Source organism: Melospiza melodia, chromosome 1 (genome assembly GCF_035770615.1).
Source record: "Melospiza melodia melodia isolate bMelMel2 chromosome 1, bMelMel2.pri, whole genome shotgun sequence".
NCBI classification, from domain to species: Eukaryota; Metazoa; Chordata; class Aves; order Passeriformes; family Passerellidae; genus Melospiza; species Melospiza melodia.
Window position 1 is genome coordinate 92014072 of NC_086194.1, and position 27287 is coordinate 92041358.

Here is a 27287-nt window from a genome sequence, read left to right on the forward strand (position 1 = left end):
TGCACTGGCTCAGTAGCTTCTGAATAGCAGCCCTGCAAAAGCATCAGGCCTGTCTTACATCTGCATTTTCAAGATGGCAGTTTGCCAGCAGTGGATCAAACTATTGCTTTGTGGATCCAAGCCAAAATAGTGGATCCTGTAAGTAGTATTTCAGCTGCTTGCAGGGCTGCTGGAGTGGTTGCCTTCTCTGCTCTGAAGTATGGCCCTCTCACAGAGGGGTGTGGCAGCAGAGTTTGAACATACTCAGCTGATGGTGTTGCTGGCAATTTTCTCCCATGGGGAGAGAGCACAGGGGCCCTGGCACCTGCCCCTCACAGTGTCTGGATGGCAGAGGCCTCGGATGCTCTGCGGGGTGGGTGGTGCCCAACTTTATCCTGGCTGATTTATTTCAGGTACCAGGGATCTTCTTTCTGGAGAAGAGGACAAGAAGCTGTAATTATTCAGCATTTTGGCAGATGTTGCTGGAGTTGTTTGGACAGTGTCAGTCTGATGGCTCTTTTGCTGCTAACAATTCTGGAGTTAGGAGTTTCATAGCAAAGCACGTGAGAAGCTCTGCTTTATGTGGTGTTCAAAAGAAGATCACCTATACAAAATTCTGTCATGCCAAATTCAAATGGCCTTGCTCCATCATAGGGTTGGCATAGGGGTCTAGGGATGTGTGTTCATATTCTTTAGCTTTTTAGTTTTGCATCAACAGGAGGAGCAGGTGCTTTCCTCCCCATCTCCCAAATAGCCAGTATGAAAAAGATAGAAGACAGCTGAACAGCTACTTCTGATTTGCTGCTGGATAAGGGACATAGAAATGTGATCACCATCTTTTGCAAATCTTGCCACTCTCAAAGGGTTGTAGGATGTAAAGTATTTCCTTTTTTTCTGATGGAGAGAGTGAAAAGGCAGTGGTGGAAGGGTGTAGATATGTGTGAGCTGACATAGGTGCATGAGGTTTGTGAGTGTGTGTAGGTAGGCAGCTGAAATGAATTTGTTTTTATCTGACAATGAGCTAGGCAAAGATCTCTGTCTTTCTCTTGTACATTTCATCTATGGGTCTGTGGTGCTTCCTTGGCTTTCATTATTAAATTTGAATTGTTATAAGTGTCCAACTAATACAGACATGAAGGGGTTACTTTTAATAGCAGAATTCTGGAAAATTTACTGTGCAATAAAATTACCACAAATCTTTACTCAAATAACTAGGCATAATGAAACCAACAAACTAGCAGTGGTGGATACATATGTATTTGCAAGGCCTCTCCTTCTGTTCTGAGAGGTTTTATTTCCTGATTTGTCTGCAGCATGCTACCTATGCCGTTGGGGATGTAATTTCTGTAGTGTGATGATAAACAAGACTCATTGGCCAAAGAGAGATCCTTTTGACATTGCTATGGTGAATGTACTTCATCACAGTCTTGTTGTGAGTTGCTGTCAAATAGCTTAGCTTAGATGAAGCATGAATGATGTGCTGGAAAGATTAATTTTGTCAGGTATACCTATGACAGGGGTAACTAACATCTCAGAAGGGAGAGTTTACAAGCACTTGCATGATTAGCCCAATCATCTTGTTTCATAATTAATTATGTTTATTCATGGATGAAGCTGTGATTTCTCTCTGGAACCAGGAAGTTAATCTCTGATAGCCATAATGAAAAACTCTTCCAGAACCACCATCATTTTCTGTGAAGAATGTAGTCTTAATTCTTTAGAATCCTGATAATATTGTGAATGCATGTTTGTTTATAATCTATGTGATCATGGAATTCTTGTTTTTTCTTTCAAGTTAAACTGCTGAGTACTACCCATTTCAGTGCATGTGTTTTTCAATCCTTTTAAGAAAAGGAGGACAGAGTTGAGTCCACTGACCGAATTCTCTTTGTGTGTGCCTCTTAATAGGATAGGTATTTTTGTGTTATGGAAAAAGTCCTCAGATTTTACTAGGCAAAACTATTCATCTTGAATTTGTTAGAATTGGATTTTGATGGTGGATAGCTGGCAAGAGCATATACACATACACCCTAGTTTTCCTTCTAGAATTGAGAATATTTGTAATAATGATCAGTAAATTCACTTCATTGCTATTAATATTAATTGCATGGATATGTTTATTAAGTGACCTTGAGAATAGGTTGACATTTGCTAGTGCCTCTGGGATGGTCTGCAACAGGGAAAAGCTCTGATCAGTTTATTATTTCCTAACATTGTCTTCTGCTGGAGACCTTTAAAATAGTTTAAGTTAAAATCAAGTGATGCTACACACAGATCAAGCTTTAACTTCTCAGATTTAAATTTTCTCTGTGGTCTTGGTTTTTGGTAAGACTTGTAGATTTTATAGAATCACCATTTCTGAAGTCCATGAGTTTTTCATTGGGCAACTTTCCACTTCTGTTAATGGCTCATATTTGTCTATGCTTTCTGCTACATCTAGATTTCTTTTAAATCTCTCATCTACTTTGTCAGCTTCAGGAAGTGAATCAGTATCCTCAATGGATGATAATGGTGACCTATGCCCATTCTTGAATTGATGAATTATCAGCATATTTGGTAACCTTTTTAAACTGGTAAAAAATACAAAAAATATTTAATAACTTCTTTTCTTTTTTGTTTAATACAGAGATAAAAAACATCTTAAGATGATAATTCCTTGCATTTTCATAGTAATATATGAATAGTCCTTAGTTTCTGGTGAATTCATAAATTTTACAAAAGCAATTGTTAGACAATTGTAAATGCAACCTCTTGAAAATTATGTATATGGAAGTAAGGTAATATGTATGTTATGATGTTAGCTATTGAAAATTAACAATGCACCTGCTAATGGTTACCTAGTTTGACAAAATAATTGCTTTCACTGTTTGACTTAGTCAAAATTTTACTGTTTGAAAACCCCGTTTATTCTGTTACACCATCCATGTACAGAGATCCTAGGTGCTGTCCTCTAGGAAGGAATAGGTGAAGACTATTGTTATTAATAATATAAGGATTCAGTGAGAATAAAAGGATAATAAGTGGGTTATAGCTAAATGACTAAAGATATGAAGTAAAATATGATTTTGGCTTGGAAGAAATTTGCATTGAATTTGACAAGGATAGAATTTGCAGATAACAGTATGTGTAAAACAATAAAAATGAGCCAGGGAACTTGAATGTGTTTAAGTCCTAAATAAAGTTTCTGAATATTTATTCCACATTGTTAAAAAATTCTTACCTAAAAGCTAAGATATCTTTTATTTTTTCCTCCCCCTGTTTTTTTTTCCTCTCCTACTTTTCCTCCTCCTATTATTACACATGGTGAAATTCCCATCTTGAGTGGATGTTTTGCTCCCTTTCCCCTACCAAACAACTTAGCAAAATCTGAAAGCCACAGATTTCCTTGAGGCAGGGCTTGGGGTCTGGTTTTCCTCCTTTAGGAGCTGTTTCTAATTGTAGCCCTCAGCCTCTGGAAGGTTGGCTTCCATAGAAATGTATCATGAATGTGCAGAAACAACCAACATTCTCTTTGCTATTTTTCAAGTCTGGTTTCTAAGATCATCTGTTTTCCCGTCAAAGTTAAGGTGATCAAACTCTTACCATGACCTTGTGATTATCTTTTTATCCCTTTTTCCTTTTCCATGGGACCTCTTTCCTCCTACTTGTTTATACATACCACCCTTCAATTCTTTTCTAGATTGAAGAGATAAACATTTTCTTGATACAGGGTACTACTCTACAGGTAATACTCTTCTCAAAAGTAAGGTTAATTGCTGTTCCAATTATTCAGTGTTTTGGAAGATTCCTGCATGATACTGCTCTGCTCTGAACTTAATGAAATAGCATCACAATATACCAGGATGTTACTACTACTAAATTTCAGGTTGTTCAGGCACAGAATACTTGCAATGTATTTCATGGCTCAAAGGATGGTGTGCATGTATTGCTGATGTATATGTTAAGTGCTGTATCAGCCTGTAGACTGGGTTGTAGGCAAAAGTGATTGATGGCTGTTTGGGAGCTGCAGGAATGAGCATTTCCATGCAGCAGCTGCTTGAAATCAAGACCTGCCCCTGTGGTTCAGCTGAGTGACCACATGGGCAGCTGCTGATGATTTGAATGGTGGGAGTGACCTGATTTGGTACTGCCTGAAACATGAGGTGGATGGTTGTGAATGAGGCATGGGAAGAGGCAGGCAGGCAAGCAACTGGGCTATCTTGTGCCATGGATGTTGAGAGCTGGTGCTGTGCCACTGCCATGTGTGAAGGGAACCTGCAGTATGAATTCCCTGGCTGTCAGAGCTGTGGCCCATGGGGGTTTGCTGTGGTGCCAAGAACAATAGAGACTGTGTTATGGCTTATAACTTATCCATATAACTTATGTGCCTTATAACTTTTCCAGGGTAGGTCTGGGATTCTCAGGCCTGCTGCTGTTCCTAAATGGAAAGAAAATGGTGCAGGAGAAACAGCTCCTTCTCCCTTCATTTAGTGGAGTTTGGTTGACTGGCTTTTTTGTCCTGGTTGCTGCTTTCTGTAAGGGAAGAATGGTAGCAGTTGTTTAGGCTGATGATCAGATTCATCAAAATCCAAGAGATTTTTATCACTGACCTCAGTGTAGCCAGGTAACTGTGTTATCCTCTGCTCAGCTAATAGCTCCTTGAGTAACAGGAGACATGGTCATACTTTTCAAAGAGAAGATTGTTAGGTATCATCTACTGTTAACATAGAATGTGAGCAAATCACTCAGTGCTGTCTTATCAACTGCTTACAGCCATATTCAAGTCAATTAAATTGCTTAATTTTTCTATGTGCCATGCTTCCTGTCCAGAGCAGTGGTCAATAATAATGCACAAGGGAGATAGTTCTCAGCAGTATTAGATGGGATCAGCTACATTAATGTCTATTAATGCAGCAATTTTGAGATAAGTTAAAAAGCAGCTGTGTTGACACGTGAAGATGAATGCAGAGGAATAGATTAGTCTCAATTACCTAATTGCTTCAAATGATGTTCAGAATATATTGGTTTCATTACAGAATAATTATTTTAATTGCAAAGTTAATTTTTTCTGCTCATGAAAAGGAGAAATGTTAATATCTCTTTATATTGTTGTACAGACCACTTTCTGCTTCTGAACAGATCAACTATTTAAAAAAAATAAAACTGTATATTGAGCAGCAGAAGTACGATGAAGCGGTAAGTCTGGTTTTGCTATGTGTCGATATTTTTTTTCTTTAAATTGAAATTAACAGAGAAGTAAAACTTTTTTGTCCGTATGATACACATTTCATTAACTCAAAACCCCACTGTAAGTCTTCAAAATTTTACAATTTTGTACCAATTCTAATAAATAATACTGACATGTTGTGTTTTTTCTCAAACTGTTTGCTGCTATTTCATAGTATAATGACACACAAGGTGTGTTTTTATTTTCCACACTAGAAAAGGATAAATTGAGAGATAAACTGAGGAATGTAGTTCATGTTTGCACTACTTAAGACTGCTTGTTTCAGGAAAAAAGCCTGGTATCTTGCCCCATCATGGATCCTGCTTTATCTAATCTTTTTTTTTTTTTTTACCTGACCCAGCTGTGCTTGGTTTTACTTTCACATTTCAGTGTGTCAGACTGGCAGCCATACATGGAATTATGCTTCTCAGTTCCAGTATTACTTTCCTAAGCATTTCCTAGCACTCACTGTGTGGTGGGGTACTTGATGGGTGCAGTTCGCCAATGCTTGTATTCTGATGTTCACAGAAAGAATTTGTAGAGTTAAATGATACCAAGAAGTCTTTCATTTTAACAGATGTGGTTTGGTCATTGACATCTATGTTACAAAGTATGAAAATATTGATTATGTAAGATTATATTTAACCTGCCAGGCACAAGGAAGACTTCCATTATGTGTTAGGGTTCAGTTCTTTATTCCTAATATGATTCTTGGGGCAATGAATTACTATTTTTTGCACAGGACAGCTAAATCTATTTTATGCCTTTTTACTTGCTTTGTTGTAAATTGGAAACCGTTCAGCTTAAATAACTTGATCTATTTCTTTTTGGTTTCTTAATACTTCTACTTAGCTGTCACATTTACTGACAGGAGACATTCTATGCATTTCAGGAGTAGAACTTTTGATTTTGTATTGTTGCTTATATGTAAATTTTACTGCTTGTTTGAGTGCTCCAGGTGTTCAAGTTCACTCTTGATCACTCACCCATCAGACTTGTGCCTGTGCCTTGGTTATCCTCAGCATCCTGTATTGCAATGAAGAAAAGGTTCTTCCATTCCTAGAACCTGGGGTTTGCATGATTGTTTGCCTGAACCTTGCAACTCTTTGCATTGCAAATATGCACTCAGAATTGTATAGAATAGAAGGATTGTATAGAATAGATGTCTTTTGGGGTGAGTTTGCCTACTGGCAGACTTGTGATTTCTTCAGTAGTTGCTGTACCTTTACCTGAGTTTGTTTTTGTTGAGTCTCAGTTGAATACCTGCACATATAAGAAAGCTTCGTTGTGTAGTCATTGTTCACCTTGTTACTGTGCTCTTCCAAATTGTGTGGATGAGCTTCCCATCTTTGGGTAAATCACAGCACACCCAAATGGCACAGTGGGAAAACCCACGGTCTTTATTATGGTGTCTCCCCAGTTGGGGGTATTGAGTGAGGGGTCCTGTGATTAGACTGGGTACAGCCCTTCTTGTTTCCAAATGATTTATGTCCTGAGAGCTACAAGCAGCTGCTCTGTAAATGCATCTGGGACTCCCCTTTAGTCTCTGAGTTCACTGCTGGTGCTCGTGGTATCAGGTACTACTGAAGTGGAGGTCATCAAAACCCAGGCAGGGAATACTTCAGGCTATGGAGAGTGACCATGTTTCAGCTGCATCCATAGTCCTCCCCCTGTGTAAATGTGCCTTTGGGAGCACATGACTGATTTTTAAGGGGATAATTTACACTGGAGTGTGTACGGTCAAATGCTTGTGGGAAAACCAAATGGATGCTTGGTAGGAAGTGATGTTCAGGGTGTGCTGTCTGTGTGGCATTCACCTTCTAACCAGCCGTGGCCAGGGAGGATGGTGATGGAGCCAGGTGATGGCTGATTTGGTATCCAGCAGGAGTCCCAAGCAGTGTGCACTGCAGCAGTTGGTGCTGGCCAAAACACTGTCCCTGAGCATGGAGAGGACACGTGTGCCAGGAGTGGTAGAGCCGCTGGAGCTCCAGTTGCTGTCAGGTTGATTTGTGGAATGGGGAGCTCACACTCTTCTCATATGTTACTTAAATGTTTTGTCTGCCTCCAGATATCTCTGTGCAAAACCCTGATTAACCTTGCTTTGGAAGGCTTGTCTTACTACCACACCTATGATAGATTATTCCTGGGTCTGAGCATTGCAGTGAGTTTTGTGGGCTGGACAACTTATGTGATTTTGGTCATTATCAAGGCCCATACCAATTTGACCAAGACTGTCCCAGCTAATAAAAAGGTAAGTCGGAAGCATTCATTTTTTTTTTTTCTATCAGTTTTCAGTATTACATGTATGCTAAGTGACTGTGTGCAGGATAAATTGAATACCTTATACTTCTTTTGACTTAATGTGGAAACTGGCAAGCTGTTGAGTTTTCCAGCTGCTGTGAATCCTCTGTGGTGTTGCTGTTAAGTCCAGTGATTAGGATCAGTATTCCTAAGGTGTGTAAGTCTGAGTGTGCTGCTTCAGTTTTTCTTCCTACAGCTGTCCATTTAAGATGCTAATGCAAGTGTGAGAAAACATAGTGATTTAAAACTATTAAAGGATCTGTATTTAGCTGGGTTTAGTTTTCCCAGGTTTAATTTTCAGTATTAACAGCACTCTGTTGTAATAATAATTGTTTGGAAGAATACAGATTTCAGGCTTCCAGTTTCATTGATGGTTCTTCACTGTAAGGCCAAAAGAACCCCCAGCATGTAAATAATTTTATTCCTTCCCTCTTTGGTAATTTTATATCTGTTCTCAGAAACTGTGCAGTCCAGTCATGGCATTTTTAAAATGTGTAGCCTGTTTTGATAGCAGGTGAGCTGTGGTTTCACAGAATAGTGTGCTCTCTTGCTTTTTGTGATTTGCAAGTGTGCAGAAGACCTTAAAGATGAAGGAAGCTCTTTTTGACTGGATTATTATGGTTTGATTTTTCACAAAGTATAAAATCCTAAGAATTTATTTTCAGTCATTCGTCACAAAACGAGAGACGTCAAAAAGGTGAATAGGCAAAAAGCTAGCATTTCACTAGAGAGGGGTTAAAGCATTTGTGGGGAGGGGAAATTCTCCCAAACTTCAAGCATTTGTTTCAGAATAAAAAGAATTGTTTTATTTTGTAATGTAGGTGAGAGTGAACACTCACTTAGCATCTTTACTGCCTTCAATATGTTACTCTGAGAAAATTCCTATCATGTTATCTTGAACTTTTTACTACTGGCTGAAATGAGATAGTGTTGACCTTTAGTGAAAATGCTCAAACAAAATTAAAGTGGAAAATATTCATAAGTGCTGTACTGCATAATTTAGTTGTTCTTTCATCAAATAACTGAGAGGAAATAATCCATAATGCGTGTTATGTTAGATACAAACAAAATAATTGCAATTAATAGGCTGAATATCAGGCATATTAATAACTACATTAAGGAAAAATTTGCATTCTTAGTTGACATTGATTTTAATTTCATATATTGATTAACTTGTTGAAGACAAATTTAATGCTAGTGACACTGGCAGAAAAAAAAAGAGGTCTTAGTTCTTTGTCTATAGAATTTATTTTTCTTCAGTTTTCATAAGAGGCCCTTTTCTGTAGGAACCTTTTTTAGTGTTCCTAAATACTTAGAGAATCACAATGTGAGGCTAATGCTTCATATAGGGAGGTTATTTGGTTTATAGCTTATATTGAAGCGCCTTAAAGAAATTTGCTGAGAGACTAATCTACCATTGACAAATAGTCTCCTGCAAAACACACCCTTATAAAATCAAGAAGCTTTTGAGTAATGAAACTGCACATCCTGTATATATCATCTTTAAAAGTTTTTGGCTTCTTATGCTGTGTATGAAAAAACACCTTTTTTTTTTTTTCTTTTGGTGTAGAATGTTGTTTTGCCTAGCAAGAAGTATAACCTTTAAATTTATTTTAAATATTCACAGAATTGCAAATCTCTTTTCCACTTTCAATGCATGACTGACTATATTGGACTCTATAGTATTTGTGTCACTATGTGGAATAAAATGTTGATTGTGTGTGTTTACTCATTCAGTGATAAATTATACTGTGTGCATATCATATATATGCATATTCATTCTGCCTATATGTCAGCAAATGTAAAATTTAAAACTACTAAAGCAAAATTGCCCTAGGTCAGCTTTCTATATGACATATCTTTTCTTAGGCTAATGGTATATCTTGCAAAAGATCTATTTTAAAAATAATTTAGAACTTGCATTTGCTGTCATTTTAGATCAAGGCAGTTGTACATCAGTTACAGGGAGAGGGAGTCAGAAAAGATGTTAATCCATCTAGGTGAACTGTGAGCTGATTGTCTCTTCTTCTCAGCATATTTAACATAGTTGTGTATCTGTCTACCTAACTCTTTCAAAAAACTAGCAGTTGTGTAGAAGAAAGCAGTGTCTGTTATTACCTACACTAAAGCTGCCTTTGCTATGTCAAGTTGTAATACGAATAAAATAGTTTATTTTAAACTTGTACATTATCTTCCCTTACCAGTGATTCTTCTGATATTTTAATGTCCCTGAATAGGGAAGAATAGTTCAATGACCAGATAAAAGGCAGATGCAGAGTGACTGTTTAATGCTACTCTTTGTACAAACAAGGGATTTCTGCTGATGGTTAAGCCTGACCTGCCTATCTGAGATAACCCATTTGAAAATTTTCCTTCTCTCTTTGATGTTTCTCCTTAAGAGTGTTCTCACTTTGAGAATATGTACTCCACAAAACACAATGTCCAATCTTGTATCTATTTTTTTTCTAAGAAAAGCCCAAAGCAGTACCTGTAGGTTAAGATGAAATATCAAAGGAGTTGTAGCTATGCTACCTTTTAGGGCCATGCAGCACTAGTCCTCTGTTGTATTTTGAAATTGTGGGTTCTTTGAGGAAGGAAGTTTTTCCTGTGGAACGTTAGTCACATGCCTCCTTGTAACTGTTCCTAGATCCTGAATAGCAGTTTTTCTGGTAGGAGTTAATGCTTAATATATTAATTTAATTAGTTCTCTTACAAATGTCTCAAGCAGGAGGAGGAAATGTGCTGATGGAGTTTTCATTAAATGCTTTGACTGTAAGGCTATGAACTTGAACTCGATGGGTTATATTCTCATTAAGTCTGTTTCTAGAATCTAAATCTGAGATTTCTTTTTCCTAAACCCCTTAGCATCTCTGGCTTCAGATGGATTCCAAGTATCCATTGAACATAAATGACATTGCATATATTGGGCTTCCAGATTGTACAAGTATGTCTTTCCCATGCAGATTTTACTCCAGGACCTTATGAATAGACACATTTAGAATTAGATCTTCAAATCCTGCTGGTTTTTTTTAATCTGGCTGACAACTTTGTCTAGAGTTGTGTAGAGACACATGGCAGCTTGTGTGGCTGTGTTAAAATAGCATTTGTTTTACTGTGTAACTAACAAATGAAAAATAGAGTGTAGTTTAAAGCATTTTATTGCTGTTAAAAGACTGTTTGTCCAAATGTTTGTATTTCAGAAATCTACTGTTCTCTTCTATGGTTTTGCCTCTGCTGGAATGATAATAACTTTTTTCCTGTTGATTCAAACATGTCCTTGGACATACTATATATACTGTCTCTTGCCAGTGCCAGTATGGTATGCAGTTGTCAAAGAGTAAGTAAAGAATGCAGTTTATTACTACTGTTTTATAAGACCAACTCTGGGCTTCCTTTTTGTAGAGAATTAAATTTTAAATTTTTTTCCCATAAATTTGGGAGAAAACTTCATTAAGTGTTTCCTGAGACATTCCAAAGGACTCTGGTTTATATTTCAGCTGACATAATGAGTAGTGTCCAAACTGACTGATACAGTTGCCAATTCTAGAAGATATCTTTTCTATTAGCAAAAATAAATTAAGCTATTGCCATAAAAACATAACTTTAGTACTGTTGCAAAAGAGTGCTAAAATCTTTGCAAATACCTGTAGCAGCTGCCTTATTTTGCAAAATGATCCTGCAAAGTGTCAAGTCTGTGAAATGCCAGCTACTTTTGGAAAACACAGGCTAGTCATGTTGAGGAATGTGCTCCCATATTGAAATATATTTGTCTTGTTTGGGTCTCCATTTACTCCAGGCCCAAAAATGCTTGTTATCTTCAGATTCCTTTTACTTTCTTGATCTACTGGCAATTTGTAGATACCAACTCAGTATTATTCAGAGAAAATGAGACCAACTGCAGTTAGATAATGAGCTGTCTCATAAAGCACTGGAAAAGCTAACAAGGAAGGTTTTTCTCTCTCTAAAGCTTCTGAATGTTTCATCAGTTATGACAGACATTAAGCACAACATAACCAAAAATATTCATGTACTCAGAGTCAGTTTGGGTAGTGAATAATCTGAAGCTTGTCCAAACACTGGCAAAGATGTGCCAAATATGGGAGGAAAAAAGCTGGAGGATTTTATAGTAGATTTTCTATCTAGTAAAACTGGACAGAAGGAGCATCTGGCCATCAACCATGGGGTCTAGGCAGGACCAGCAATACCTCTAATGTTTTTTGTGCTCTGACCCCATTCTTGCCCTGAAAAGGTAAGATGCTACACTATTTCTGTTTTTTTAAATGCATCTTATCTTGTTCTATCATTTTGAACAGAATTCCTGTCATTCAAGACCTTGCCACAAATGTTTTGTCGCTTCATCGTGGTCAATCTGCGGGATTCCTCTTGGTTTGTATACTGGGAATTGAAATACTAGTAAGTATTTTATCCTTACATATCAACAGGGTATCTAATTTCTTGTATTCTTCCTCTTTGAGGAATTAATGTGTTTGATTTTCAGTCCTCTATTGGATTTTTTTTTTAATTAGGTGTTCAGCTTTTTCTACCGCTCTGCGCTTACTGTTGGCCTTCTTGTCTTTGCTGGCTGGCCAGTGATCACACAGCTGTGGATTCAAGCTAAGGTATTGCATTGCTTTGGTGAACAGCTGGATTGAATCCTTAGGATGTTGGGAGTGCTTTGGAATGCTTATTCGGTTATGCTCTTTTTCTGATCTCTGTCATAAGCTGCATGTAGCAAAGCAAGGGAATTTAAGATGATCTGAATGGATCTGTTGTACAGCAGAAGTAATAAGAGTTGCTTAAGAGTTTTGAGGTATCTGTTTTGGGTTTCTATATTTAGCTATCAGTTTTCTGTTGTTGATGACTAAGAAATGCTTGACTCAATCATATGAAATGCACATCATTTATCAAACTGTTGCAGTGACTATGGTGTTTATGTGTATGATTGGTGAAAGTGTCACCCTTTAATATGATAATTTATTAGAAAAAATATTGAAGATAATGGAAAGGCAGTTGTCAACTCGTTATTGTCTGCAATCAGCTGGGACACACTGTTCCTCAGAGGCAGCTTTCTGTGTTGTTTTTCCTAGGAAAAAACCTCCACCTTCATGAAGTGGAGATGTTTCTTCTGTTCATTGCTGCCAACATCTCTTATTTCAGGGGATAGCTAAAACCTAGGGTTCTGGGATGGAGAAAAGGAGTCAAATTGCTAAGTCTTGGTCTCCAAAAACTGCCAAGATGGAGGCTTGTATTTGTTTAATTTACCATTTTTTGTTCTAGTTGAATAATCAAGTAACTTGTCTTAAAGCTGGATATGCACAGATGATGTTTTGTAGTGTGAAATTTCCTTTCAGGAATATGAATTTTACTTGAGCTTGAGAAATTTACATGACACAGCTCTTAATATTTTTAGTTATATAAAACACCTGAGTTATGTTGGTTTTTTTCATCCTAGCAAAGAGTTTCAGGAACTACTTAATTGATAATGGTGGCTAAGTCAAATGGCACATAGATGCAAAGACTGGATAATGTTACTGTATTCTCAGAGTATTCTCTCTCAATACTGATGAATTAACTGCTCTATCCTTCGGAGGTATTAGTTTTATGCCTTCCTTCTAGAAGGCCACTTGTCAGATTTCTGGTGCCTGCAATGTGTGAAGGCCGCACTTTGAGAAAGTGCTTATAAGTGTAAACTTGGCTTTAATTGTCATTGTCTTTGATAGGATTTTGACAGCTATATAAAAGAAATTCTTTTCTGTATTAAATTGAAGTTCTGTAATACTGATGACCCCATGGTCTCTTTGGTTTTTTGTTTGTGGGTTTTTGTTTTTTTTTTTAGCTAATTTTACTCCTTGGTAATGCAGGATCTTTGCTTATGGGAGATGCTAGTAGCTGTTAGCAGCTCACTGAAATATTTCTTTATGAGTAGACAATTGTCTATTCACATGACCTCCTTCTTCTTTTAGACAAAAGCATTGATCTGGACTCTCCTGTGTGTGCTCCTGGCAATATTTCCATTAATGCCTGTTGTAGGAAGAGAACCAAACATTCCTCTGGTGTAAGAATCTCATCTTGTTCTTTAAATTTTTTATTCTCCCTTTGATTCAAAATTTAGGCTGCCTTTTGGTATTTGTGAGGAATTGCATTACTGAAAGCTGGCTGAGACAGGAGTTGAAGGTCAGAGTTTAAATAACATGATTATAGAGACCCCAGTTATTCAGTAATAAGAGTGAGAATAGACTTTTAATTATTTTGCTACATCCATTTGGTCTTTGTGTTATTCTGTAATTTCTTGTCAAGGGAAACACTCCTCACAACACAAAAATGTGCACATTTTACAGGAAAATAAAGGAGATCATTAAAGGAGAAGCTTCAGTGGGGTGTAAATATGGTCAACAGCACTATCATAAATGAATAAGAATTTAGTTAAAAGCCATATACTTTTGATCGCATCTTTCAGAATTTGTCCACCCAATTTTGAATAGTCTGTCTTTGAATAGCGCTCTGTGAGATATGAGATATTCAGGGAAATAAAACAAACAGGGTAGGCAGAGTTCTCTTCTTCCTCTGTGTTTCCTGTGTCTCTTCTTTTTCCACTTCTGCTTCTCTATCCCGAGTCTTCTTTTCTGGTATTGCTTGTCTGATTTTCTAAAGTTGTTGTTTTTTATTGTTTTTCTAGTACATCTTTATCTGTCCCTCTCCTCTTGTGAGCCACTCTTTGGTCATAGGAGCATTCTCTCATCTGGATGCAATCCAGGTGGTTGGCCGGAAGGGTTAGGCTTGTGGTCTCTTTGTAGTTACTGCAGAAAAAGTGAATTGACCCTAGGATGCAATGGCTCCTGCTGGCTGGTAGAAGATGTCATGCCTCAGCAGAGTCAGGATGCCTGGTCCTCAGTGAAATATGGGATTTGAGCAGCAATATGTGATTGCAGGTAGAATTATGAGCCCAGATATTTCCAAGAATATTGACATTCTCCCTCAATATTTTCTACTGTGTTTTAAATCTATCTTTGAAAACCCTTCTTAGTCTCATTCCTTGGGCACATTAGAAATATACAGCACACATTTTCTTTGACTGTGTTACAGCCTCTCAGCTGTATATACATGTATATGTATTTCTGCTAGTCCAAACTGAGCTTTTTCTATTCTTTAGAACATAACTTAGAAATCAAAATGGAATTAAATTATCTGCAAATCTTCCTCTCTGACACCTCTGTATATTCACCTTGCCCAGGCTGTACATCTTTCTGTTTATTCTTCTTATACAACATTGTACCTCTGAAACTTTTCAAGGGGGTTTTGAAGCTGGAATGGTTTGAAGCAGCAATTAAAAATAAATGTGACACTTCAGGATATTGCAGATAAGTTGATACTGGGGGAGAAGATACAAGAGGGAGAAATCAAAAAGCCAGTGAGAAATAGGTGTTTCTGTTCTTGGGCAGTGGTACTATCAAGTCAGGGCTTTTTAGTACATTAATGAACCTTGTATGGTAGGAGCAGGGAGCTCCTGAGTCAGCTCAGGCATGGAAAGGAAACATGGGGATGAAAGCAGGGCTAGATAATGCAAGAGGAAACTGGAGGCACTGAATATTCAGGAGAGATTAGGAAACCCAAAACGCTCCTGGGGTTGAATCTGGTGTGGGATGTCAAGTGCAACAAGACAGTGTACAGTGGCAAAAGAAATTTTTGATGGTGTTTTCTGAGATTTTATTGTTCTTTTGTTTGTTTTTGCAGAACAGCAGCTGGTTTGCTGACCATCTTGATATCTTTATTCTCGTTGACATCTCTTTGTAAAAGGGAAAATAAGTACAGAGATAAGGAAGATCTGAAAGTATATTTTTATCAGGTCAGTTGTTACTTTTCAATAATTCTGAATGTTAGAGGGTTTTTATGTGCAAATTTTTACTTTCCTTCTAAGAACATATTTCTACCAAGGCCACAATTTTCAAGGAAAAAAAGATTGTTCCTAAGAGTTTTCTCCTTGGCTATTTCAAGAGGACCATGTGCACATACTTAAATATCATCATGCTATGTTCCCAAAAGCCCATCCTGTCCATAATTATATTGCTTGATATATCAATGTGCATATAGATTTTGATGCTCTGCTTGGAGAGCTTGTCCTGCCTTTGGTCTGTGTATATCACTTGCAGTGACCTTTGCAGTAGTTGCATGTGCACACTTGGGCTTGCTGGTTTGGGGGGCTGACCTAGTTCTAGTTTCTGGCTGTAGAAGGAACAATGTGAGATTGACGTTGAGCTGGTTTTCTGTTGGTTAATTTTCTTTTAGGTGAATTATATCTTTGTGAAATAGGTAGGTTTTTTTCATGCTTGGAGCTAATTAAGTTCTAGAGAGCTTTAAGATTCTAATAATACCTTGCATGCCTGCTGTCCTCTTTTTTTCTTTTTTTTTTATCTCAACCTATTACAAGATAATAGTTTTATTTCAGGACCAGCCTTATCTGTTATGATTTAAGTGTGTGCTGGAGTTTCTTGCTGAGCAAAGCAATGCACTCATTATATCAGTGATTTAGGTATGGGGCTCAGATTGGTTGAAAGGAGGAAGGGAAAGAGTAATGAATGCTTAAAGTGGCTTTAGCAGCTTAGCATGAATGACATGAATGCATGTCAAATATGGTGTGATGTCTCTTAATTTTTTCAGCCTACATGTGGAAAAGAGATGTCAGTTCCTTTCCTAAGCATTTAAAACACGAATTTCCAGTATACACTCAGCAATGGATTTCTTGCTGGAATGCCTGAAAAAAACTCACCCTGGGTGGGGAAGTGAGGGAGCAGCCCAGTAGGCGGCTGGCCAACCTCAACTCACCACACAGCTGCTGCAGCATCTCATGATGATGAAGAAATTGGTTTGTAGTAAAAAAGTAATGCCAGACTGTTCTTGAGCAAACATAGAGGATCAGGAAATTCACTCACAGAGTGATACTTAATTAGAGGAAAATGTTCTGCCTGCTTATTCCTGAAGTAACGTCTTCATTTTTCTCCCAACTTTTAAGATCATCATGAAGTTCCTCAAATTGCCTCTTAATCAGAAGATGTTTTACAGTAGTGACATTTAATTACTAGTCTCTATTAGACTTTTGTTTCAGTACCTTAATTGGGAATGGAAAATATGGGATCCACCATTCACATTTCATGTAAGGAAAGGATTGGGAGGTGAGATTATTCAGATGTAGAGGGATAAAAGGACATTACAGAGGTATTCTATGTGTTTCTAAATAAATATCTTGTTTTGAGGTTAGGTTGCATTTAGTTGCTTTGAAATGTACAGGAATACAAAAGGAAAATGCTTGTCAGAATACTGGTATTTCTAGTCAATGAAATTCCCTAATTCTACTTTTATATTTTCCTTTGAGTTGGACCTTTCAGTGGGAATAGGAAGGGGTAATCTTCAAAAATGCTCATTTTGAGATCCTGAATTTTGATTACAGCTCCCAGGCAGTTTTAAAGGTGAGATGAATCCCCTAGTCAGGAGAAAATACCTATTTTGCTGTGACAAATGGTGATCAGGCCACTGGCATTCAAATAGATAAGCACGCTCAATCAGATTCCTGCTCTGCATCTGACAAGGGATTTCTTAAAAGTAGGTTTTGCAAGTTCCCCATGAGTGGTGTTTGGAGGCAGTCATCAGAGGTTATGCCTTCCTCTGATAACGCTGTTACTTAATGTTTGGAGTCACTGGTGAATTAAACCTAAGCCAGCCTCAACAATTGTTTGATTCTCTGATCTCTGAGAGGTCATTAAGGCTTCAGTAATGATGAAAGCAGGAGCCATTCATAATCCATCAGCTAGACTGCTGCAGTGCTTACTGTATAACCTAATTGTTGCTGGAAAGAGCACTGCCTTCTCTTTGCCATCCGTTTCATAGATGGTGTCCAGTTTCTGCCACACCACTGAAAATTTGCTGTTTTGATTGATTGATAATGTTGAACCAAGTTATTATTCCCAGGATGCTTGGACTTCATGTGTGTCCAAGGTGGTCAGTTGATTAGTTTCCTCCTCTCAATTAGAATTATAGAATAATTTTGCTTGGAAAAGACTTGTAAGATCAAGTCCAACCATTAACCTAACACTGCCAAGATCAGCACTAAACCATGTTCCTAAGAGCAACATCCTCATGCTGTTTAAAATAGAAGTGAACAGTAGGAATCCATGTCATTCTGGTGGAAGCAGGGGACAGGAAGGGTGTTTTCAACCAGCCTGTGCCCAGCTGATGATACTGGTTCTCCTGCCATTCTCCCTATGGGTCCTTAGGATGTTTGATGCTTAGGAGAGCTCCCAGCCAGAGCAGCTGGCAGTGTTGGGACTGCAGGTGTCACCGCTGGTTTCTTCTTTGTAGCAGTATGACCTGCAGGTATGGGTATCTGAGACCTGCTCCTAAGTTGTTCAGGAATTGTCTCTGAACATCAGAGAGGGTTGTGAAGGATGAAGGGAGACAGATTCTTAGCTTAGCTCAGTTTGCCTCTCCAAGTTATTTCTGCTCAGTTCCACCTCAGTCCTGGAGGTGTTGGTGAAAGCCAAGACCAGTTTGAACATTACTTAAAATGTGAACACAGATTCTCAAAAGCACCTGCTGAGCCCTTCCCTGGACACTGGCATAGATTTAGCAGCAGTTCCTTGTGCTTATTAATGTTCCCAGGCCATCTCAAGTCTTCCAAGGCACAGGATATATTACAGAGGGTGCCACAAAGTCAGTGCAAAGTGACTTCACCAGTGTCTAGGGGATATCGGAGGAATTACCAGAGCTCATGACACCAAACAGAACTTGATAAGATATGTCAAAGGGCCTGAATACAGCAGAAGTGTCCAAATTAAACATCAGAAGTCTAAAATTCCCTGAGCTTTTGGATGTCTAATGTTTTGACCTTGTTTATTGATGTCACAGAGAAATACAAGGTACATGTTCTTGTGGCTTGGAATGAAATAGAAGCAGCAGATACTGAGCACCTGTGAAACTTGTCAAAAAAGAATGCTGGTGCTAAATGTATTGTCTGGGCTGATCCCAGTAGGTATCACTGCAGTCTAGCAGGGAAATAGCAGCTATTCATATGGTACAAAGTGATGGATGTGAATGGTGTAGTTGCCTGCACTAAAAAGCCATGACTGCAGTTACATCTGGTAATGCAGTTTTAAAGCACGTGTTTGCAAAGTACTGTGCATGCTTGATTTGCCTTTTAGTGGAACTGCAGTGTTGTGAATAAATAGCAGTAATTGAAAACTTGGCTCAAGCATTTCCTTGGATAATTGTCACCTTTCAAAAATAACTGACTCATGGGGTAATTTTCAAAAGGTTCTTTGCACGTACTTGATGACTGAATGGTGTCTCTTGAATTAGTCAAAGAAAAAACCTCTCCAACTTTTCTACTTCTGCAAGGCTGAGGGCTCTGCTTGAGGTGGTTCAGTCAATTCAGTTGGGGGGCAAAAAACCCAGCAGCTTCTTTCCATCCCATAAAAGCCACCTCTAAGTTGTTCTGCTGCTGCTTCACTTCTTCCAGGAATCTTCCCCTTCTCCCTGTACCTGATTCTGCAGCAAAGCCAAAGGCTCTGCTTGTTCTTTGTGGCTGCTGTTTGAGGACAGGTGCCCCTTGAAGGACTGGGGGCATGTGTTTTCTGTGGTTTGCAGGAGTGTTTAAATAGTTACTGTTGACAAGGAGCAGAGCCTATCAAATCAGTGGTCCAGGTCACTTGTGGATACTATTCTAAAATAGCACAAATAAATAACAAGAATGCTAATAAAAAGTAATCTAGATGGAAGTTTTAAAAAGCCAGTAATTGTAGGTTATATAAAGCTATACATTTCAACACTGTCTTTGACTTCCTGTTCTTATGGTGATTCAAATGAGGTGTTTATGCAACTCTAAAGCATACCTACATATTTAGGATGGAATGGCAGAGATCCGTACATTAATTTTGTGTTTCTTTGCCCGATTTCTTCTTTCTAGATGTTCAGTGTTGCACTTTCGACATATGTTGTGGGCAGTACCCATGACAGCCTTAAGATCAAACAGGGATTACCTGTAATGAATCAAATTATTAGCTGGATGACACTAGGTAAGAAAATCTTCCCTCTCAAACTTCTATGCTGGCAGTTTGTGGAGTCTGGGACTGGGTGGGGGATGATGTCACTTTTTCATTAACGACTTCTTTTCCTTTATCTGATTGCTGGTAGTTCTTCTGTATGTTTCCTTTCCTAAGTGAGTTATTTTGAGATATGTGTTAGTCTTCTAAAATATTATTCCTTTGTAAGTTTGTGATAAAATGCAAATACCTTTGATTTACAAATAGCTTTATCTTTTGAGTGTTCTGAGTATTTTGAAGACCTCTTTTAGGGATATAATGGTATAAATTCCCTTTTTGTTTCACTTGGTGATGGATATGGGTGATCTGAGATGTTCTGCCATCAATCCAGTTGAACACAGGGAAATGACCAAAGGTTGTTGCTGTAATTCAATGTAAACTTGAAGCTGCAGTGGATGGCAGTGACTCATGTGGAAGTAATTTTGAGAGCTGCTTTGCAAAATACCTGTGAAACAATGAAGATAGTGTATGTTTGATATCTGATAGTATCTAATTATTAAAGAAAAAAACAATTTGTAAGTCTATGAATTTTTCACCACTCAAAAATCTTAGTGTTATTAAACAGCAAATGGAATTGTTACTGGACTTCTGGAATACAGTGAAGCAATACCTTTCATATTTCAGTTACAAAGTAATTTCTATAGGGCTCCATTAGAAAATGTTGAGCATTGTTTATCCCTGAGTGATCTGAAATGTGGGATTTGTTTTAGAGTTAAACATATCCCATATAAGGTTGGATAGCAGCTTTTTGCTACAACTCAAGATTAGGAAATTAAACACAGCTCAATGAAAGAACTGTGGCCCATGCTACCTACTTGCTCGTTGTCTTGTACATTCCTGTACTGGTGGCATTGTTTTAACTTAAGCAGATCATGTCAGTTTTAGCAATCCTGCTTCTGTTAGAGCAAATGGATTCAAGATTAAGTTCAGTGATTGTGATCAGTGTGTGTGAGCAGTGCTTTCTTAGTAATGCATTTTTCTTTGGAGCTTTTTCCTTTCCATCATGCTCTCCTAACTCTTTGTAGCTTGCTAAAACTAAATGGGGATCTCTGTGTGGATGAATTTCTCACAGTTGTAAAGTCAATGAAATCGATGAAGTCCTGCTTGGCTTACTGGAGCAGGAGTTGAGTGTAAAGGTTATATTTCTCTCCTGTGTAAGGATGAAAGAGAAACATTTTTCATCTAAGAGATGATTCAGGCAGTCAAAGAGGTTTAGAGTTATGAGGAAAAAGTATATTAGAAATTCTCTTTGTTGTGGGTGATGATAAAAATAAAGCTAAGGGTGAAGTAAACTGTAGGTACTCAAAATATCTACTTGCTGTCACCATAGTATCGAATATTTTAGCATAGTCTTTCAGACTGGAAGTAATCATTCTAAGTGAATATGATATACAAGATAGGAGCTTTGTGTACTTGCTGAAATAGCTTTCCATAATTAAACACAGAAATAAGCAGGTAAAACACTAAGGAGTCCAACATGCTCTCAATACTCCTCTTGGAGAGAAATTACTTGTTATTACTATACCCACAACTAGCACCTGCCTTGTTGCCAGGGTGTACCACAAATGGGATACCATAAGAATTAAAGTACCAAACTCTACTGTAGTTTTTCCAAGGTTGGTGGGATTACAGGTGGTCCAACTCCTCTTTGTCCTTTTGTATAGTTGTGGAAGAATGGCACTGTTACTGAACTCTTTTTGCATCTCTGTGTGTTTGTACAACTAGAAACACACAGTTAACAGTATTTGTTCATAAGAATACTGTTTTATTATTGTGTCAGAATAATAGCCATACTTGAGAAGTTTTCTAGGGAATTTCCCCCTTCTCAGCTGTTTATCTTGATTAATATGAAGCCTAACTCTTAAAATTTTAACTTTGACCTACTTTTTTTTTTTTTTTTTTTTTTTTTTTGAGAAAGAGTGGTGTTTGAGGAACCAGGCAAATGAATTAGTGATGGCTGGGTTCCTGCAGGCCTGTGTCCAAGTGGCTTTAGCTGTAACACTATATGGTTCATGCAGTGTACTTAACTGCAACCATAGAGGCAAAACCAGGGGGTGTAACATTAATTCAGGTGCTTCCCGTGTTCTTCAGAACCTTCTTAATATTAGCAGACAGTTCTAAATGAATGTATATTATGTCTTAAAATTTTCATTTGTGGGAATTTAGCATAGCAACTTGCTAAATTTTGAGGAGATTGGTGTCACAACTGCGCACAGGGGTCATATACAGAGGCTTGTGTAGGTCAGGCAGAAACCTACAGGTCTTTTTATGATTAATATCTGATATATTGCATCAGAGATGGAAGAGAAAGTCTAATAATCACCTACTAGCCGCTCATCTGTTCTCATCTATGATAGCACTCAGAGTGCTACACATCTGATATGTTCACTATCATTCACAGAGGCCAGTTTCATGCTGAATTTTATTTCCAACTGTTCTGACTTTCAGTGAGGTCCCTGGAGTTCCTCCTTGAATTGGGCCTTTTTGGAGCCCCTTGAAATCACTTATTCGGTAATTGTAGCAGTGGCCAAGGCTGAAAGCTGGGAAATAAAACATACTGATCCACAGGAGTTAGAAACCTCCTCACCTCTTTCATTGATATGTTCACTATAGGTACTAATGGATACAATGATGATAATCACAACGGAGTACTTTCCATATCTTTTGTGTTCCTTGGAGTGATTATTAATTTTGACTTACAGTTGATGCAAGCTTTGAGTGATTCAGTAATGTTAAGTTCCTATACTGCAATGAAGGATCACATTAATATTATTTGCCAGCATACTTTTTATAAACGTGCAGTTTTAATATTAAAAAAAAAAAAACAGGTTTAAAGATTACATCACAGCAGTGCTTGTCCTTCTCCCTTTCCTTTCTTCAAGCACTGGCCATCTTTCCTGGTTTTTCTGCCTCTTTACTCACTTTTCCAGAAGCCCAGTTCCTAATCTAATTACAAAAGAGAGAAGGCCAGGTCAAATGGGGCTCTGAGCAATCTGGTCCTAGTGGAAGGTGTCCCTGCCCGTGGCAGGGGGTTTGGAACTAGGTGATATTTAAGGTTCCTTCCAACCCATGCCTTCCTAGGACTTTAATCCAGTGGAGCAGTGGCTTTGTCTCTGCAGTTTTTGAGCTGCCAGAGGTCCTCGGAGCCTTGGTAATTGGTTATCAGAGTAGTATTAAATAGTCAAGTTTGATTGGATTCAAGGGTAGTGCTTCTGCGTAATCTTAAAAACTTATTAACATCAGTTCATGAGAAGTTATAAAGGCTGTGACGTGGAAAGACAGGCAATTAAAATGATACAGAACTGAAATTCCTTTTGATGAATGTGAAACTTTCCAAACATTGTATTTTTTTAGCAAAAGTAACTTTTGAAAATAGAGGGTCATATATGATCTGTATTGAATTTCTGTACACAATATGTCAAGATTTGAGGAAAGTTGTCTTGTTACTGAAGATGAAACATTTTGCACATTGTGACTGATGGATCTCTTCTTATTATTGCAGTTTTTTCCCCAGTGTTGCTGCTACTGAGCCCCACGTTTCTCTTTGAGAGACTGTTCAGCATATTGCTCTCCCTGATGTCCACCTACCTGCTCCTCAGCACAGGGTACTTCATTCTTACTCTATTTCAGTTGGTTTTACTCATGAAAATCCAGGACTATATGTGAAACTGCTTAATCTCATGCACATTTCTGTTAAAGGTGTAACCTGTGCTTCCAGCATTTATCTCCTTGTTTAGTTTGCTAAATAAAAATTCAGGGGAACTTTCATATTCTTCCTTGTATTATAAACACACTTTGTTGACATTCCTTTCAACTAGACAAGGCAGTGGCTGGAAGGGTGCGTGTTCAAACAAAATTGCACCAAAATAAGAAAGTCTGGTTTAGTTTATGCCTTTTGTTGTTTTGATGTGTGCTTTTCTGCTCACAAACAAAAGGGAATAGCATCTCTCCCAGCTGCTCAGCACTACTGTCTAGTTATGGCTTAAATGATGTGTGCCAGGAAACAGGTAGTCCTAAAATGAGGGAAAATTGCATTCTGAGAGATTTTTGTGGAAGTAATTTTTTTTTTCAAAGCGACGTTGTTTCCCATAAAGAGTAGACCTTGCTTTTTTTGGATAAAAGTCAATTCCTCTGCTGTTTTAAATGAAGAAAACTCTATGTCAGCCAGCCCTTTCTTTTTTCTCAGACTTGGTAGCTCTTAAGAGCATAATTAATGGGGAGTATAGGAACTGTTCTTTCCGCCTCCCCTCCCACTTATCCTCTGGATTTAATTACACTGGAAAATTAAGTGGAATAAAGGCATTTATTCCAGCAGACATTTTGCAATAGCTGCCTCCTGTGGATACTCTCATTTTAGTTGAAGCATCTCCTTTTTTTTTTTCTCCAGTCTTCTTCCTCCCACTTCCCCATTAAGATTTTGATCCTAATGTTACTCCTGACTGCGCATACATTCTTACACTCAACCTTCTTAGCCTGTGCTGGCTACTGTATAAAGCAGGAATGTTGTTCTCTCTGAGGCTGGCAATCTCCCTCTTTGTATTTTGGCCCTGCACCAGGCCACGTAAATGCTGACAGCTCTCTGCTGCCTTCCTACAATGTCCAAATAGATGAAAAAATTTTGGAGTGGTTCTTAAAAGAGAAAACAAAACCCAAGGCACTGGTGCCAAAAGTGTCCAGTGTTTCTCTCCTCAGTCCACTCTTCTATCATGTACTGATAACCCAGCACATTGCCTGGGAAATTGCAGCACCTCTCTGGGGCGGTTAAGTGGAAACACTGAAGCCAGCCCAAGAGCATGGCTGCATGCAACCACTTGTCACCAACTCTGTCGAAGGCATTTCATCTGAAGGCAAGTGTACACCATTATAAGGGCTGTAGTGTTTCTATTGCTGACAGCATAACTGTTTCATCTTCATGTTTAGTTGCTTGTGGTTCTGATAATTAAAGTGGAAATGTCTATTCAAAATTTTTTGTTCCAGTTTGAAGTTGCTTTGTAGCCCAACAGAAACAATACCAAGATTGACTGCAGTGATTTCCTTATTTTTTTGACAGATATTTGTCTAAGAAGGAAAAAATAAAAAGGGAGACATTTACAGTCTTGTCAGTATCAGTATTACGGTTTTATCCTGAAAGAAAAAAACCTGGGAGGTACCATGAAGTGCAACTGGAGAAACTAAATGTTATCCAATTTCAGTTTACACTCTTATGTTATCTGGGGGCATTAATCTCTCACATAAATACATTCATAGTTTGGAATTTGAGTGCTGTAGGAGCCAGAAGTACCCAGAGATTGGGGGTGTAGCTAGAACAGCTTAGTGGCCATGGTGTGTGACTTGATGCTGCTGTTGTGAGGGATTGGAATACAGTGAAGAAAAGAGTGTTTCACTGAAGTGAAATGTAGTGCTCCGTTTATTGTACAGATGTGTTTTTCCTGAGAACAAAACTGAGATCACCATAATGAGTTTGTGTGATAGGTCCTAAAGAGACACAGTCTCTAGCTGCTGTTTAAGTTGAACTGTAACCCCTCCATTCCAAGTGGCTCTCACTGAGAAATTTTCCCTTTTGCACAAAAGTAATGTCAAACACGTTTTTTCCTGTTTCATTTAACTTTATTCCAGTTTTGTTATAATTAAAAAAGGCATTCATCCAACATTGTGGCAGCCATTGAACAAAAAAAAATGCAAAACATGACAAAGCTGAAGCAAACTGTTTCTTCTAATTTTGCCATTTAACTACTTTATGGCTTTAAAATTCAACCCACTGTGGGTATTTGGAAATGGGGAAAGAAGGGAGAGAATGCCACTAGGTTTTGGTATATTCTTTGTGGGAAGAAAAAAGCAAAGAAACATGTCAGCATTTGATGTTAATTAGTTGTCAGCAACTGCACTTACTATGATTATTACATTACTTTTCAGATATGAAGCTCTTTTTCCACTGGCACTGTTTGGTTTGATGTTTGTGTGGATAAATATGGAACAAGAAGCACTGCAGCACTATGGTCTTTCACTCAAACCAAAGGTAACAGCTCTTGACAGATATATCAATGTAATTAACAGCTTTAGCTGGGCTTTTTTCAGGATGTAATAAATATTCTGAGTGGTTTTCAGAAAGCAACACTTCATGTTTCTTTTCAGTTTGGAAAGTCAGTATTAGCTGTATCATGAACTAGGAATATGACTTTTTAAGTAAGATTTGTAATTCATGTTATGGAAGATATTGCACATCAGAGCCATTTCTAGAAATGCAGGAAGACAGTCTTAGTAAGACACAGTGGTATGGTCTGTAGGCCACAGAGCTGTCTCTGTCAAGTTTAGCATAAGGTGCATGAAGTCTTCAGAGGAAGTACAATGTCACTGTACTTTTTTTGGTCTGATCACAGACTCAGGAGTGAGAGGCTGAAATTATTTGATTTCTGAAAAGACCTTAGGAGATATTAGCAATCTTAATTTGAGTTTGTCCAAGGATGGAAACTTATTTCTGTTTAGACTGACAAGTAACTAGAGACCACCTTGGAACTAGCTCCTTCTCAGATTTGCCTGGAGGAGAAAAGGGAGTTTGTAATCAATGTAAATTCTTCACCTTAAAATTTAGTATATTGTCAACAATTTGCAAAGGCCATGCTGTTCACACTGCAATTTAGCTCTTAGGTTAGGTGTGGGGTTGAACCAACTGGGGCTGTGCCACTGTTTTGGTCAGATCCCAAGTGCCAGTTACAGTGGTTTGGGTCCTTGGAGCCAGTTGGGTGGGTGTGCACCACAGCTCTCCCTGGCTTCTCCCAGATGAGCCCTCCTGGCTACACGTGCGTGAGAGTGGCCAGAGTCACTGGAAGAGAGTGTTGGTACACATCTTTCCTTCCTTTTGCAGCTCATAATAATTAGGAAAAAGTTCTGGAGGTTGAAACCTGAGCCAAGACAGTCACCACCAAGACAGTCACCAGAGCGAACTTGACATTAGCTGTGGTTTTGTGGTGCTCCTACAATGAAGACAGTTTTGAAATTTGATGGAGTAGGATTTACCAATTCAAGGCTAAAAAACAAAAATAGCCAGGAATCATTTTCTATTTATGCTACCTTTACTTATGATAATTTGTGTGATTGTGTTTTGTAGCATCTTAAGCAACAGGGATGGAACCTGAATATCACAATTACAATTAGTGTGATGCCACAATTATGACTGAAGATGTTTAGCATCTGTGGGATGTATTTTTTCTTCCACTATAAAACCCGCTCTAACTTTTGTATCTTGTTACAAGGCATCTATGATGCTTGCCTTTCTGCTGTTAGTCTGGTGTTATTGTAAAATAAAATTCTATTAAAGTTGTATTAAACAGTGGTGAACACTTTACTAATCAAATGCAAATGAAAAGAACATAGGTAGGCTGTAATTATGTTTTAAGTTGTCACTCACTGTTTGTCAACATTTACTTAAACTTTGTGGTTTCAAGTGAAAGGAACAATAATGCTTACCCCAGAAGATATCATCCCTAGAATGCCTGTTAATATTTGCTGCAAAGTAAATCTTGTATTAGAGAATGCAGCTCAATTCTCTGATGAGAGATTATTTTAAATTAAAATGTTATCAGTCTTGAATGTCTATTACTTGATTTTTTTTTCCCAGTGTAAAGGAGTTCACTGACCTCTTAAATTCCATGAAGATAATTCCTCTTCAAGTCAAGTGATATTGTACTGAGGACTGAGTAAAGGAGATGGAGAGT

At 38.0% G+C, this 27287-nt stretch overlaps 1 protein-coding gene across 6 annotated transcripts in view; it reads left to right on the top strand.

Moving 5' to 3' along the window:
• PIGN (phosphatidylinositol glycan anchor biosynthesis class N) overlaps positions 1 to 27287 on the top strand; it is a 100182-nt gene that overhangs the window by 54646 nt on the left and 18249 nt on the right. For all 6 annotated transcript variants that reach the window (XR_010028580.1, XR_010028581.1, XR_010028578.1 and 3 more), the window contains 10 exons: positions 5076 to 5154; positions 7254 to 7436; positions 10687 to 10823; positions 11800 to 11899; positions 12013 to 12105; positions 13450 to 13541; positions 15218 to 15329; positions 19440 to 19548; positions 23078 to 23180; positions 25489 to 25591. Coding sequence is in view for 2 of the 6 variants with exons in the window: in XM_063162146.1 (XP_063018216.1) it covers positions 5076 to 5154; positions 7254 to 7436; positions 10687 to 10823; positions 11800 to 11899; positions 12013 to 12105; positions 13450 to 13541; positions 15218 to 15329; positions 19440 to 19548; positions 23078 to 23180; positions 25489 to 25591 (1111 nt within the window). In the remaining 4 variants the exon portion in view is untranslated. The remainder of the gene's footprint in view (positions 1 to 5075; positions 5155 to 7253; positions 7437 to 10686; positions 10824 to 11799; positions 11900 to 12012; positions 12106 to 13449; positions 13542 to 15217; positions 15330 to 19439; positions 19549 to 23077; positions 23181 to 25488; positions 25592 to 27287) is intronic.